The sequence below is a fragment of the Carcharodon carcharias genome, chromosome 30, assembly GCF_017639515.1.
Source record: "Carcharodon carcharias isolate sCarCar2 chromosome 30, sCarCar2.pri, whole genome shotgun sequence".
Taxonomy (NCBI): Eukaryota; Metazoa; Chordata; class Chondrichthyes; order Lamniformes; family Lamnidae; genus Carcharodon; species Carcharodon carcharias.
This window is the reverse complement of record NC_054496.1, coordinates 9,319,461-9,334,104: the sequence shown is the minus strand read 5'-3', so window position 1 is coordinate 9,334,104 and position 14,644 is coordinate 9,319,461. Positions and strand designations below refer to the sequence as shown.

At 45.3% G+C, this 14,644-nt stretch overlaps 1 protein-coding gene across 1 annotated transcript in view; it reads right to left on the bottom strand.

Annotated features, from left to right (window-relative positions):
* Nucleotides 1-2,186: 2,186 nt before the first annotated feature.
* LOC121271373 (proto-oncogene vav-like) overlaps nucleotides 2,187-14,644 on the bottom strand; it is a 103,955-nt gene continuing 91,497 nt past the window's right edge. The window contains exons 20-28 of the mRNA XM_041177344.1: nucleotides 14,419-14,461; nucleotides 12,789-12,925; nucleotides 11,959-12,024; nucleotides 10,340-10,371; nucleotides 10,013-10,129; nucleotides 7,781-7,868; nucleotides 6,396-6,510; nucleotides 3,168-3,319; nucleotides 2,187-2,486 (exon numbers count right to left, since the gene is read on the bottom strand). Coding sequence (XP_041033278.1) covers nucleotides 2,430-2,486; nucleotides 3,168-3,319; nucleotides 6,396-6,510; nucleotides 7,781-7,868; nucleotides 10,013-10,129; nucleotides 10,340-10,371; nucleotides 11,959-12,024; nucleotides 12,789-12,925; nucleotides 14,419-14,461 — 807 coding nt within the window. The 3' untranslated portion in view covers nucleotides 2,187-2,429. The remainder of the gene's footprint in view (nucleotides 2,487-3,167; nucleotides 3,320-6,395; nucleotides 6,511-7,780; nucleotides 7,869-10,012; nucleotides 10,130-10,339; nucleotides 10,372-11,958; nucleotides 12,025-12,788; nucleotides 12,926-14,418; nucleotides 14,462-14,644) is intronic.

Genomic DNA, 14,644 nt, shown 5'->3' with positions numbered 1-14,644 from the left:
CGGGAGAGCTATGGGGCGGAGGCAATGCGAGAGGGGGTCATTGTCACACAGAGCATTTGAGGATGGCCTCCCTGTCATCACCTGCACTCCTGACTCGACTTAACAGCTCAACTCCATTTTAGTCCTGCAGTTTGATGAAAAGCGCGGTCGAAAAAGACGTGTTGCGGTCAATGGGAAGAAAGAGTTCCATTTAGGTGCTGCCCATCGCCACCTCAGGACATCCCAAAGTGTTTTACAGCCAACGCACAGCGTACTTTCACTGCACAGACTGCAGCGATTCGAGAAGGCAGCCCACCACCACTTTCTCCAGGGCAATTAGGGATGGGGCAATAAATGCTGGGCCCAGCTCGAACCCGTGAATAAAATAAATTTTAAAAATGAATGAAGTGTAGTCACTGTTTTAGGATTAGTGTATTGGAATTACCGCATGGCATGGACTCTACCATCACTGACACAGCCTCTAATCATCTTGTCACAGCGCAGCAGCTTACCCTCTCCAATTTCTTGCTCTCTCCACTTTCAGAAGCCTCCCAGAGCCCATTAGCCATTCCTTTGGCTATCCAAATTCCTACTGTGGTATAGGTGCTGCACTGACTAGCACAGGGTGTTGCTGTCGCCCTGTTTGAGCTGACCCTCCACAAGGAGTAGAAATTGGTACGCGTCTCACCTGTTTTTTCAGGAGTGAAGTGGGCGCAGTGCAGACCAGTATAGCAATGGGACAGCCTGTACTCAAACTGCGCAGGCGTTCATCCCACTGCTAAAATTGTGGGGCCTTTCACTAAGTGTCCAACATAGGCATCAAGTCCCTTCAAATATGCTAATGAGAGACCTAACGCCCGATTGGGGTACAGTTCCACAGATGCTGCCTTCTCTCCAGAACCCTCCTCCAAACATTTATTATCCGCATGTGCATCCAGGGAGCTAGTGTCAGGCAATCGCTGTTAAACAATGCACTTGATGTTGTCTAATCCAAAACTGGATCCCCATTTCTGAGCCCGCCTCATATAAGCAGAGGTTGTGGCCTTCTGTTAAACGTGTACTACTACATATTTTATCAGACTTCTGCGCACACTGTGGCGATTATTTATTCCTTCATGGCATGTGGGTGTCGCTGGCCAGGCCAGCATTTGTTGCCCATCCCTATTTACCCTCGAACTGAGTGGCTTACTAGGCACTTACTACTGGCAGTTAAGAGTGGGTCTGAAGTCACATATTGGCCAAGCCAGACCAGGTAAGGGCAGCAGATTTCCTTCCATAAAGGACACTAGTGAACCAGACAGGTTGTTATGACAACCATGGTCACCATTACTGACACTAACTTTATATTCCAGATTTATTAACTGAGTTTAAACTCCACCAGAGGCCGTGGTGACCCCATTGAATCCATTCCCCCAGAGCATTAGCCTGGGCCTCTGGATTACTAGTCTCGTGTCACCATCTCCCCTGAGCTATCGCTTCTGTGGACACTTATCCTCTTTGAGGCTGGGCAATTGGAAGACTGATTGGCTATGAGGAGCATCACAGCCTGAGGCCTCACACAGCAGCAGGGCTGCTAGATAGCGATCAGGAGCAGGAGCTGTGGTTGATTTCTCCTGTCTTTACTCCAGGACCTTAAGTCCAATAGTAGCAATCTGACTGGGGTCAGATCATACCCTGGCGTAGCCTTGAAGACCACTCACTGTTCTCAGCAAACCTGCACTCTCGCCCCTCAGTCAGTAGACTGTGTGTTTGTGTCCACTAGTGCACAAAATCCAGGCTGACACTCCCGGTGCAGTACTGAGGTAGTGCAGCACTGTCACAAGAGCCTTCTTTTGGATGAAACATTAAGCCGAGGCCCTGTCTGACCTCTCAAGGGCAGGATAAAGACCCCATGGCACTGTTTCAAAGAATAATGGGAGAATTCTCCCTGGTGTCCTGGCCAATGTTTATCCTTACATCGACATCGCAAAAGCAGACGATCTGGTCATTATCAGATTCCTTGTTTCTGGGAGCTTGCTGTGCATAAACTGGCTCCCACATTTCCCACATTACAATAGTAACTACACTTCATGGGCTGTAAAGTGCTTTGGGACATCCTGAGGCTATGAAAAGCGCTATATAAAAATGCAAGTCTTTCTCTTCTACTCAAAATGCAAGGAGTTCAATTCTTTAACCAATTACCAAAGAAAGGCACAGATGATGTGGTCTTCAGGACATTTTTAAACTGTATTAATAAATACAGAAAGATTGGTTCTCGTTTATATAAGAAAGACTTGTTTATATTAAAGAATAATGACAATAGTGGAAGAGTAGAACTTTGAAGGTTAATACTTTGAGTATATTAGGGACACAACAAGGCTCTGGATGCAGACAGCCACACAAAAGCAGCCTCTGCCTTGAAGTAGAATCTTCTTTGTATCTTCCATGTTTGGCAACATGAGGAAGGTAACTCAGTAACAGTAATCGGAATAATCTTCCTCCACATAGTTGGCTGGGAAAAAGCCCACCTAAAAACAGAGAGTGAGGAACGTTAGAGATAAGTCACATTCACAAGCCAGCTTATATATTAGCAATACAGACTGTGGCGGTTCAAAAAAGATGACCTGTCACATCCTATTAAGTGATGGTTTCCGTGTGAACTGTGACTCCGTGGGTTGATCTCTCAACTCTTGAGAATTAAGATTGTGGGTTCAGGGCCCACTCCAGAGCCTAGAGCGCAAAATCTAGGCTGACACTCCATGGCAGTACTGTGGGAGTGCCGCACTGTTGGCGGTGCTGTCTTTTGGGTGAGATGTCCAACTGCCCTCCCAGGTGAGCACAGCACGATTTCAAAGAAGAACAGGGGAGATCTGATGCCGTAGACACATGCATCCCTCAACCAGCATCACTGAAACAGATTATTTGGGATATTATCTCATTGTTGCTTGTGGGAGCTTGCTGTGCGCAATTTTTCCACGTTATAGCATTTCAAAGGTGGTGTCAAGCGCTTTGGGACTTCCTGCGGTGGTGAAAGGCGCTATATAAATGCAAGTCTCTTTCCTTCTGTAATAAAGCGCCAATAAACAGGGTTGCTTCAAACGTTAGAATTAATTATATAATTCATTCCCAGCGGGATATGTGCAGCTCAGAAGGTGAAAGTGGAAAGGTGGGAGAGAGAGAGAGATTGAAGGTGAGAGGTTCCCACGCACCCTGCCGTACACTTCTCCTTTCCACCATCCCGGCGATCCTTTCTTATTGATGATTTTAACCACATCTCCTTCCTTCAGGCTCAGCTCTGATCGGTCCCTGGCTGAGAAGTCATATCGGGCCTTTGCTGTCCCGTAGCACTTCAAACTCGCCCCTGCCAAAATCAAAATTAGAAGGCGATCGTCAGTCGGCAAGTGACTTGTGCCCTTTGCAATCTCTCTCTCGGCTACAGATACCAATCTGTGGTTACAACTGGTGCTTATCCCTCACTGCAGTTGGCTCTATTCCTGGAGACATCTTCGTTGACATCCTCCCTCCAACCAACCCACCCCCACACTCCTGCTATTGCTCGCCCAATGTATCTGTCCCCACAGCAAACCACCACCAATCAGAAAGCAAATCGACTCTTCATCACCTGATGGTTGATTTTGAACTGTCAGTCAAACAGCCTTTTCCCCTTCTCCCACCACCACAACCAAGATTTTTAAAATAAACTAACATGTTCAGAAAAAAATTTCAACAAAGCCCATTTTTCTTTCAATGCTGCTATGATTTTTTTGCCCTGAGTTCGCTCGTGTCAGTATCCTAGAGATTCATCTTTAATTCCTGGAGAGTCCAGGGCAATCCTGGAGGGTTGGCAACAGTATTTCTCTCCCCCCCCCCCCCACCACCCCCCACCTCCACCTGACCATCTTCTCTGCAGGCTCTGACTCTTGCTGCTGTGGACCTCTGGTATCTCACCCTCTCGTCCACAGCGACTGTTGGTGGGGTCGTCATGACAAATCCAACCCTGTCCTCCATCCGGTATCAACAGATGATCAGTCCCAGCGATTAATGAGGGGCGAGGGGGAAGTGTCCGGATAGTGCTCAGGAGCAGAGTGTTTGGCTGATGGTTGTCACCATGACCGTGGAGACACACAGGACAATTACTGGCCCACTTGCCCACGCCCCATTGCCCTAATACAGAGGAGGGATCAAATCTGAATTATCCTGACGTGCAAGTCTTGGTTCCACATCGTGTAGCGTGTTTACTCTGAACCATTTAGGAAGTTGATTACCCTGTTTCTGCAATCTGATTGAACTTTTAAAATATATTTTCATGGGATTTGAGTGTTACTGGCAAGGCCAATATTTGTTGCCCATCCCTAATTGCCCTTAAACTCAGTGGCTTGTTAGGCCATTTCAGAGGGCAGTTAAGAGTCAAGTACATTGCTCATGTAGGCCCAGACCAGGTAAGGATGGCAGATTTCCTTCCCTAAAGGACATTAGTGAACCAAATGGGCTTTTACAACAATTGATGACAGTTTCATGGTCACCATTACATGGGACTAGCTTTCAATTTCAAATTTTATTAATTGAATTTAAATTCTGTAGTGGGATTTGAACTCATGTCCCCCAGAGCGTTAGCCTGGATCTTGATAGTCCAATTACATTACCACTACACCACCATCTACTCCAACTCCAGCTCCTGTTTTGTTCCTGATCTGGGTATAGAAGCATAATGGTTCTGTTCTGGGACTAGTAATCTGAATGCCTGGACTAATACTTTGGAGATATCAGTTCAAGATTCCACCACGTTATTCAATTCAGCGATTTGAATAAAAAGCTGGTCTCAGTAATGGTGACTGTGAAACTGCCGGACTGTCGTAAAGAAACCCCTCTGGTTCACTAATGTCCTTTAGGGAAGGAAATCTGCCACCCTTGTCCATTGCGCGTGACTCCAGACCCACAGCAGTACGTTTGATTCCGAAATGCCCTCTGAAGTGGCCTAGCAGGTCACTCACTTGTATTCAAGCAGACAGCTCTTCTCCAGGGCAATTGGAGGTGGGTAATAAAGGCTGGTCTTGCCAGTGATGTTCACAACCCATGAATTAATAAAATAAACGTTTATTTTGCTTTAGTGACAATCCATTAATTTTGACTGCTTTTGATTTCCAAATTATTACCTTTCTGAACCGAAGTCAATTTCTTGAGGTGCCACCGTAGGATTTTAACTCCCGTTACCTGGGTTATATTCCATTAACAAAGCCACTGCACTACCCTACTGACAAGTCTTGTCCACTATTTTACATTAAATCGGTTAATGCCTCTCGGCTCAGTGGTTAACGTTCTGAACGCCGGGTCAGATTGTGGACTCAAGTCCGAATCCAATGGTTTGAGCACAAAAATCGAGCGTGGTAGCGAGGGAGTGCTTCATTGCTGGAAGGGCTGTTTTTTTAATGAGACGTTAAACCGAAGAAGCCCAGGTCTGCTTCATCAGGTGGATCCAAAAGATCCCATGTCACTGCTTTGAAGGGGAAACGGGGAGATTTGCCCGGTGTCTCGGCCAACATTTATCTCTCAAAAAAAAACCAGTTGATCTCGTCACTATCACACCGCTGTTTGTGAGATCTTGCTGTGCGGAAATTGGCTTCCGTGGTTCCTACATTAAAACAGTGACTACGCTTCAAAAGTAACTCATTGGGCAGAATTTTACATTCGGTGTGCAGGAGTGGGCCCGAGACACTGGAACGTAAAATGACACGAGATGGCGTCGGGCGTGTGTCCTGACATCAACCATCGCGCTGTCTCGCGATATTTTGTTTGGCGGGCGCGCGCCAGAGTCGGCTGCGTGCCCGCTGATAATTGAAAGGCCTACGAAGGCCATTAATGTACGAATTAACACGGTTGGCGGGGCAGGAGACAAGGCCAAGCGGCCTTTTGCATTTTTAGGAAACCTCATCCGCGGGCGGGATGAGGTTTCCTAAAGCTAATACCCGATGGCACAAAAGCTTTATTTTAAAACACGTCCCATCCCGTGTGGCACAGTCTCACGAGGGGACGTGTTTCATTTAAATTTTTATTGTTTTTAAGAACGTCTTTAAAAAGCGCTGCAATCCCCCTGAGATAGCTCCGTGCCTCAGGGAGACTGAAGCGCTCTTTCGCGCGCCATGTGTGAACTGCGCACCAGCACCGCTCTCCCCCCACCGCACCCCCCCCAACCCCCCCACCCGCCGCACACATAGGCAGCGTTCAGCGCTACCGCTCGCGATCCACGCCGGGCGAACCTCAATTGGCCCGCCCGAGTGAAATCCGGGCGGCGGTCAGCTCCGTGATTGCCTGCTCCTGCTGAGCCCGGCCGACGCCTGGAAAAGCCTGTCCATCGTCCATGGAGGCGCGCCGCGGTTGTGAAAGGCGCTGTCGGAACAGCGGGTTTTCCCTTAGCTCTTTCAGCTCCTTTGTTCACTCACCTGAAAATTTAGGAGCCATTCTGTTCTCAGGTTCTTTAAAAGGATATTGCAAAATTGTATCCATTGCTTTAAAGCATTCCTTTAGGGAATTATGCTGATAGAAGTCCACCAAATCCTGCAGTGAAACAAGTTTTTGTCTTAGCTTTGTTTGGTGTGGATTACATTTATTTATATTTTTTTAAATTACCATTTCAATGGAGATACATCACACAGTCAAAACACACAATGGGTGCAACTTGACCATCCCGCGCCTGCGTGTTTGAAGGCGAGTGGGGGGGGGTCCCATAAAATGCAACGTGTGGCCTGCCCACCGCCCACCTGTCCAGCCCGACCTCTCTCCCATTTTACGGTACTTCCTGCCCTTGGACCTATTGAGGCCCTTAAAAAGGCCAATTAATGGCCACCTAAGTGCCTCATCCCACTCCCACTGATATTTTACCCGCGACAGGGGGAGTAGGTAGCCCAGCAGTTTTAGCTGTGTGGGCCAGGGTCAGGCAAGGTGGGGGGAGGCGTCTGCCTTTGGGGTTTCCAACTGGATTGACCAGCAGCTGTCTAAGGCGGGACTTCCTCCCCAATTAATACCCCGCCATCCGAAAAATCCTGCCCAAAGTGTTTAACAAACCCTATAAATGAGTATTCATGGATGAACAGCTGAGGGGGAAAGCTTTGCAAAGTGACTTAAAAACAGAACGGAGCCAGATATGCCATTGTGGAAGCATATAGCGCAGAAAGAGGCCATTCGGCCCATTGTACCTTTGCCAACCCTTTGAAAGTGTTATCCAACTAGTTGTACTTTCCTTGCTCTTTCCCCATTGCCCTGTACATTTTTTCTACATCAGATGTTTATCCAATCCCTCTTTGAAAGTCACTATTGTATCTGCTTCCACTATTGTATCTGGCAGCACCTGCCAGATTAAAACTCACCACCTCTTCCAGCTCTCAGTTTCTTTGTCAGCTACCCTGAACCCGTGACCGCTGGTTATCTTATCCTGCCAGTGGAAACGGTTCCCCTTCACCTATTCTGCTAGCAGAGCTCTTTAAAACTTTAAACCTCTCTGCAAACTCCTCTGCTTTCAGGAGAGCAACCCCAGTTTTCCCAGTCCCTCCTCAAAGACTCTCATCCCGGCCTGCTGTTCTCCTCTGCACCCTGCCCAAAGACTTGACACTCTTCTCCGCTTTTCATTTTAAAGTCAGTACCGACAAGGACAAGTCTCGAGAGGAAACCATCACACAGTGTGCTGTGAAACTAGGAAACTGCATTCAAACACACAGATCTCACAGTGGCAGTGATCTCTTACAGTAATGATAGGTAGGAGATCCCTACACTACTGGTTGAACTGTGTGTTCTCGTCCTGTCGCAGTACCAGTTTACGGTTTATACTTACCAATAATGATTTGAATGCCCTCTTCTCTGTCACACGGAATAAACTATCTGCTGTTGTCACCTTGATGTGTTTTACTTCTGCATTGAACCTATCACAAAGCACAGTGAAATATTAACACCCTGAAATCATTGGTCCGCCAATCTACTGAACTCCGGTAAATCATCCTTTGCAATTCTAGTTAACAGCTTGGTTTTTTTTTCATTCATTCATGGGGATCTGGGTGTCACTGGCTGGGCCAGCATTTATTGTCCATCCCTAGTTGCCCCTGTTCAGAGGGCATTTAAGAGGCAGCTACATTGCTGTGTGACTGAAGTCACATGTAGGCCCAGACCAGGTAAGGCCAGCAGATTTCCTTCTCTGAAAGAACATTAGTGAACCAGATGGGGTTTTTTTTACAACAATCAGCAATGGTTTCATGGTCATCATTAGACTTTTAATTCCAGATTTTTATTGAATCCAAATTCTATCATCTGCTGTGGCAGGACTTGAATCTAGGTCCCCAGAGCATTACCCTGGGTCTCTGGATTACTAGTCCAGTGACAATACCACTATGCCATCACTTCCCCACCTTATACAAGAAATGGGTAAACAGTCCCACTGAAATAGGACAAAAAATAATTCCTATTTATACCCGAATAACTCAGTGTAAGTTTACCCCAAGTCTGATAAACAGAACCATCAGTTTCAGCTGCGGGTTCAGTTGGTAGAATATTTATCAATAAGTCAGAAGATCATGGATTCAAGTCCTACTGAGCACAAAATCTAGGCCGACACTCCCAGTGCTGTACTGAAAGAGTGCCGCACAGTCAGAGGTGGTGTTTTCAGCTGGGATGATAAGCCAAGGCCCTATCTTTCTCTCAGGTGGACATAAAAGATCGCACGCCACTATTTCTAAGGTGGGCAGGGGAGTGCTCCCCAGTGCCATAAGAAATAGGAGCAGGAATAGACCACACGGCCCATCGGGTCTACTCCACCATTCAACAGGATCACGGCTGATCTTGGGCTTCAACTCTATTTTTGTACCTGCTCCCCATATCAATTAGTTCCCCGAGAGACCAATATTTATCCCTGAACTGCACTAAAATTGGTTATCTGGTAATTATCACATGGCTGCTGCATTTCCTACATTACGACAGTGACTACACTTCAAAAAGTAAATCGTTGGCTGTGGAGCGCTTTGGCATATCCCAAGGTCATATAAATACAAGTCTTTCTATCTCTGTCTCCCTCCCACCTCGCTCGATGGTTTCAGATCTCTCCTAATTCTGCCTGTTGCACAAGCACTGGCAGGTAATATCTTTGACTTCTTGACTCTCTGTCCCTGGGCGAAAGCACCTGGAGATTCCACTGAGCACAAAGTGGAAGCCAAGAACTGGGCTGTTGTGAAAGCCTTGAACATACAAACCACCACAGCTATTAATTAGAGCGCGGCGTAGATTTAGCAGAATGATACCTGGACTCCGAGTGTTAAATCATAGGGAGGGATTACACAAACTAGGGTTATATTCCCAAGAATTTTAGAAATTTAAGGGAGGGATTTGATCAAAACTTTCAAGGCATCCAGGGTTGCAAATGGGGCCGATCTAGGGACTTAGGGGAATCTAGGACTTAGGGGAAATAGTGGAAAAATTAAAGTTAAACCTTTCAGGAATTAAATTAGGAAATACTTCTACACACAAAGGGTGATTGAAGTTTGGAACTCTCTCTGCAAACTGCAGACAGCTGATGCTAGATCAATTGTTCATTTTAAAAATGAGCTTTTTCTTATCCAAAGGTAGGAAGGAATATGGGATAAAGGCGGTAGTATGGAGTTAGGTTACAGATCTGCTATTGAAGGATGGAACAGGCTCAAAGAGCTAAATGGCCTCCTATTCTCTATATTCCTAATCAGGAATTCTTTCTGCAGTTTGAGTGAGCCAAGCAGACCCCTCTTGATGGCTTTGGACATTTAATAAAATGTTATCCATGTCAATGATATGCTTGTCCCAGATATTAATACTTGAACACTGCTGTAAATCTCATCTCTCTCAGGCATGTGTGCGCAGATGAGCTGCACTAGTGAACTTTGCCACATACTCAGGAACCTGGTCACATACAATGTAGTGGTGAACCTTGTCTCTCTCGACGACTAGTCAGTCCTGTCACATTGCAGCGACCTTTATAGATCTAGTGAAATGACATGAAAATTGAGATTATGATATTTATACTGTGCTGCCAATTGCCCCTCATTACTTGATGCTGATGGCGTATTCTCCAGCATCCTTCACTCTTTGCCTCACTAGGTAGGTGCCATCCGAACGAGTGCCGAGATGTGATTCTGCCTGCCAGCGCTCCATCGGCCCTCCGTACCTGCAAGAGACAAGTCTCAAGGTCACTTTGATAAAAGTGTAAAGCTGGATGCTGAAAATCAGTTGCAAATTCCCCAGCTTGGGGTACAACATTGTGATTTACCCTGCACCAAATTACATTGCACTAGCCCGAGACCATACCCAAAGCATTCTCATTAGGAGAAAATTACATTCACAGTGAAAGTATTTATAACCAGACTAAGGTGCTTACCAGGGATAGGCTGCATAGTCTGTTTGAAGTGCCTGCAAGATACAAATACAGAAAACCAGATTAAAACATCTCCCATTTTAATTGTCTAATTGTATCTATACCAGTAGTTTTCCAACTTTGCATTGGAGGGGACTCCCTGTAAAAATAGACAAACTCCCAGAGGCATCCTTCAGATTCTAGAAGCATAGAACTTAGGAGCTGGGGTAGGCTATTCGGCCCTTCGAGCCTGCTTGCCATTCAGTAAGATCATGGCTGATCTGGCTGTGGCCTCAACTCCACTTTCCTGTCTGTCCCCCCATAACCCTTGACTCCCTTGTCAATCAAAAATCTTCCTAACTCAGCCTTAAATAAATTCAATGACCCAACTCTTTGGGGAAGAGAATTCCACACACCAACAACCCTCTGAGAGAAGAAATTTCTCTCCATCTCTGTCTTAAAAGGGAGAACTCTTATTCTTAAACCGTCTCCCCTGGATCTAGTCTTTCCCACAAGTGGAAACGTTGTCCCGGTATCCACCCTATCAAATCCCCTCAGGATCTTAAATGTTTCAGTGAGATCACCTCTTATTCTTCTAAACTCCAATGGGTTTAGGCCCAATCTTTTCAACCTTTCCTCATTAGATAAGCCCTTCATCCCAGGAATGAGTCGAGTGAGCCTTCTCTGTACTGCTTCTAATGCAATTATATATTTTTTTCAAATAAGGAGACCAAAACTGTACACAGCACTCCAGATGTGGTCTCACCAATGCCCTGTACAGCTGCAGTAAAACTTCCCTACTTTTATATTCCATTCCCCTTGCAATAAACACCAGCATTCCATTGGCCTTCCTAATCACTTCCTGCATCTGTATACTAACTTTTTGTAAGTCATGTACCAGGACACCCAGATCCCTCTGTACCTCAGAGTTCTGCAATCTCTCTCCGTTTAAATAATATGCTGCTTTTCCATTCTTCCTGCCAGAGTGGACAAGTTCACATTTTCCCACATTATATGCCATGTGACAGTTTTTGCCCACTCACTTAATGTGTCTCTATCTCTTTTCAGACTCTCTAACTCCTCTTGACAACTTACTTTGCTTCCTAGCTTGGTGTCATCAACAAATTTAGCTGCCATACATTCGTTCTGTTTATCCAAGTCATTGATGTAGTTTGTAAATTGAGGCCCCAGCACTGATCCCTGTGGCACACCACTTGTTGCATCTTGCCAACCTGAAAAAGACCCATTTACCCTACTCTCTGCTCCCTGTTAGCTAACCAATCCTTTATCCGTGCTAATATGTTACCCCCTACACCAGGTTCTATCACTACACTTTGATGTGGCCTTCTGGAAATCTAAGTACACCACATTCTGGCACACTCCCAGGGATCCTCTGCATATATTGTCATACACCCTGGGATGGAGAGCAAGAGCAGGTGATGGAGTGTGTGTTGAAGCCGACAAAGACTAAAACTTGGATATACTCCTGTGTTAAACTGTGTTTTTGTAGTGAATGAAGCTCAATGAAGGTATAAGTTATGGAATTTCAGCCCTCTGGCACTCCACACCGTTGTGCCCACCCCAATCAAACATTATATTTTGAGAATAAGGATCTGGTATGCGAATCGAGTTGTTTTACTTACACATACAAAGGGTTTTACTTTAGAACAGGGGAACCAGCCAATCTCATTCGTGGATGTATTCCTTCCCTAAAGCCATTAAAAGAAAAACACTTATTAAATATCTTTAACTTTTGTGTAAACTCAACTCTATTTGATATGTTGAATATTACTCTGGATAACAAGAAAGGGCAGGAACCCCCTGGCCATCAGGCAAGTCCTCTCTCAGGTATCGACCTTAACCACAACTCCCAGAGCTGGTGGTTCATAAATCAGCCCAAATAATCTGCATCAACCTTCAATGTTAGACCCAGGTGTCTCAGTTGCTGCACCATGTTCAGCAGCAGAGGTAGTCGCCTTCAGTGTCCCATTCAGAAATTCCCCCGGGAATTGGGAATTTGTCCGTTTCCTTGCTGAACGCTGACATAATCGATCACAACGAGAAACCATTTCCCACCTCAGCTACTGTAAGCTAAGCTCAAATAAACATGCATGGTTAGCTGCTGGGTCACACTGGATTGGATGGTCTCACATCCGAGCTCCCATCTTCATGTGAAGTAGCTTATCTCATTCAGGATAGGGGTAGGGCGCCTTTGGTGCTAACATTGGAAATACTGGCCAGGGTTTCTGTTCCTGATTACACTGTGCTCCTGCCCAAAGGGCAATAAAAACAGTGCTATTTGATGATCTGATGGGTAAACGCATTAGCTGATGTCATATGAAAGGAGGATGCATTCAGCCCGGACCAAGTCTTTGAAAATTAGCAAGAATATTAAATGAGAATAGCACAAAAAAACGAAACAAAAAAAAAATACTGCCAGGGTGACAGCGTGGCTAGTTCAGTCTGTACTCACCTCCCACCACTGCTGTTCCACCTCCGCTTTGGTGAGTTCGACTATTTCTCCTAAAGACAGCTTCAAAGCAGGTCCAAAGGCCACAGGCGGAGGAGGCATCCCATAATAGTCTTGGCAAACTTCTGTTTTGGGCAAACCTGAGAGAGAGAGAGAGAGAGAGAGACCAAAAAAGGGAAGGGAGGTGAAAACCTTGAAAGTTCTCAGTAAATTGTGAACTACATGATTTATAGGATTTAATCTTTGCCTCATTCATTCTGACCTTTTACCCATTGGCCATCAATGTCTTTGTTGATCAAAACGAGGAATGGCTATCCTCTAGATCTCCAATTGAGACCAGATATCGGAGGGCAGACTTATTGTTTTGTACCTCTTGTGCCTTTAATATATTGAGTTGTAATATTATTTGTCTCTCTCTGTTTAGCAATGCTGTGGTTATCATTCCTCTGGCTTCCCTGTCTAGTTCTTCGCAAAGTGCAGGTGTCCTTGTGATGACTCGACGGAGCAGACAGGTTTCAGCAAGAAACAGATAAATTTTATTACAGAGAGCTAGTCAGTTGTTACGCACTCAATCAGGACTCTCATCAGGAAGCCCCACATACTCCCCCCAACCCCGGATTGCCCGTGCTTAGGGCTCATTGGTTGGAGCCTCCCAAAATATCACATAAGCCCCGATAGGCTGCAGGAGAGGCTATACCTTCAGTCACTCCATTTCCTCCCCCTTTAGTTTTTACAATTTCTATTCACAGGGAAATATTTGAATATCCAACATATATATATATATATATATATATATATATATAGAGAGAGAGAGAGAGAGTGGCGTAGTTCTACCACTAGAGATTCCTTACCAGGATTGACAGGATCTGGAACTACAGCATGAGACACATCTTTAGAAAGTGGCACTTCTGGCTTTGGCAACTCTACAGAGACATTGGGCATGTCAATTCTAGGTCAATCTGTCAGCTCAGGGATTGATGGTTCGTTATTAATCACAAGTGGAATAGTTGGTTGTTGGAATGTCTCTCTAGCATGAATATGATCTACATGCTTATGAATGATCCCATCTCCCACTTGTACTTGGAAAGATAATGGACCAGTATCTGAGACAATGGTTCCAGGAACCCAACAAAGGTCCACTTCTGAAATTTCGCATGAATACTGTGTCACCTACACTGAATGCGCGAGATTTACTATGTATATTGAGATTCAATTTTTGATCACTCTGATTCCGCTCTACTTTTTGTTGGAGCGTATCTGTAAAAATGCTGGAACTCGCTCCCTCACAGCACTGTGGGTGTACCTACAGCACATGGACTGCAGCGGTTCAAGAAGGCAGCTCACCCACCACCTTCTCAAGGGCAATTAGGGATGGGCAACAAATGCTGAACTAGCCAGTGATGCCCACATTATGTGAAAGAATAAAAGACATGAACTCTTTACCCAGTAACCTTAGCTAGTTGATCACCATTCAGAGGGTCTCAGCCAGTTTTCTTCAAATATGCAACGACCTTAGAATTAGTTTCACTACTGTTGTTCCACCCATCTACAAATTTTATTTGATTTACACAATAAATATTTTATTCTAATCACACAATGCTTTAAGGTGGCTTAACTGGAACAAGTTGCTTACCTGTTTTGATTGTGCGGCTTGGTGGAATTCTGTTACTTTTACTCTGCAGAGGAGAACATTTTGCTTTTGTTTTTATTTAGAAGTGACAAGTCTATCATTAATAATAACTAGGAGGGTTTATGGGTCCTATCACACAATTTATTCCATGGTTCCACCATTCAACCCCATACCTCTCCCATTTACTGGTGCACTCCACCATCCCTCAGTGCCCTTCCCCCAATCCCCC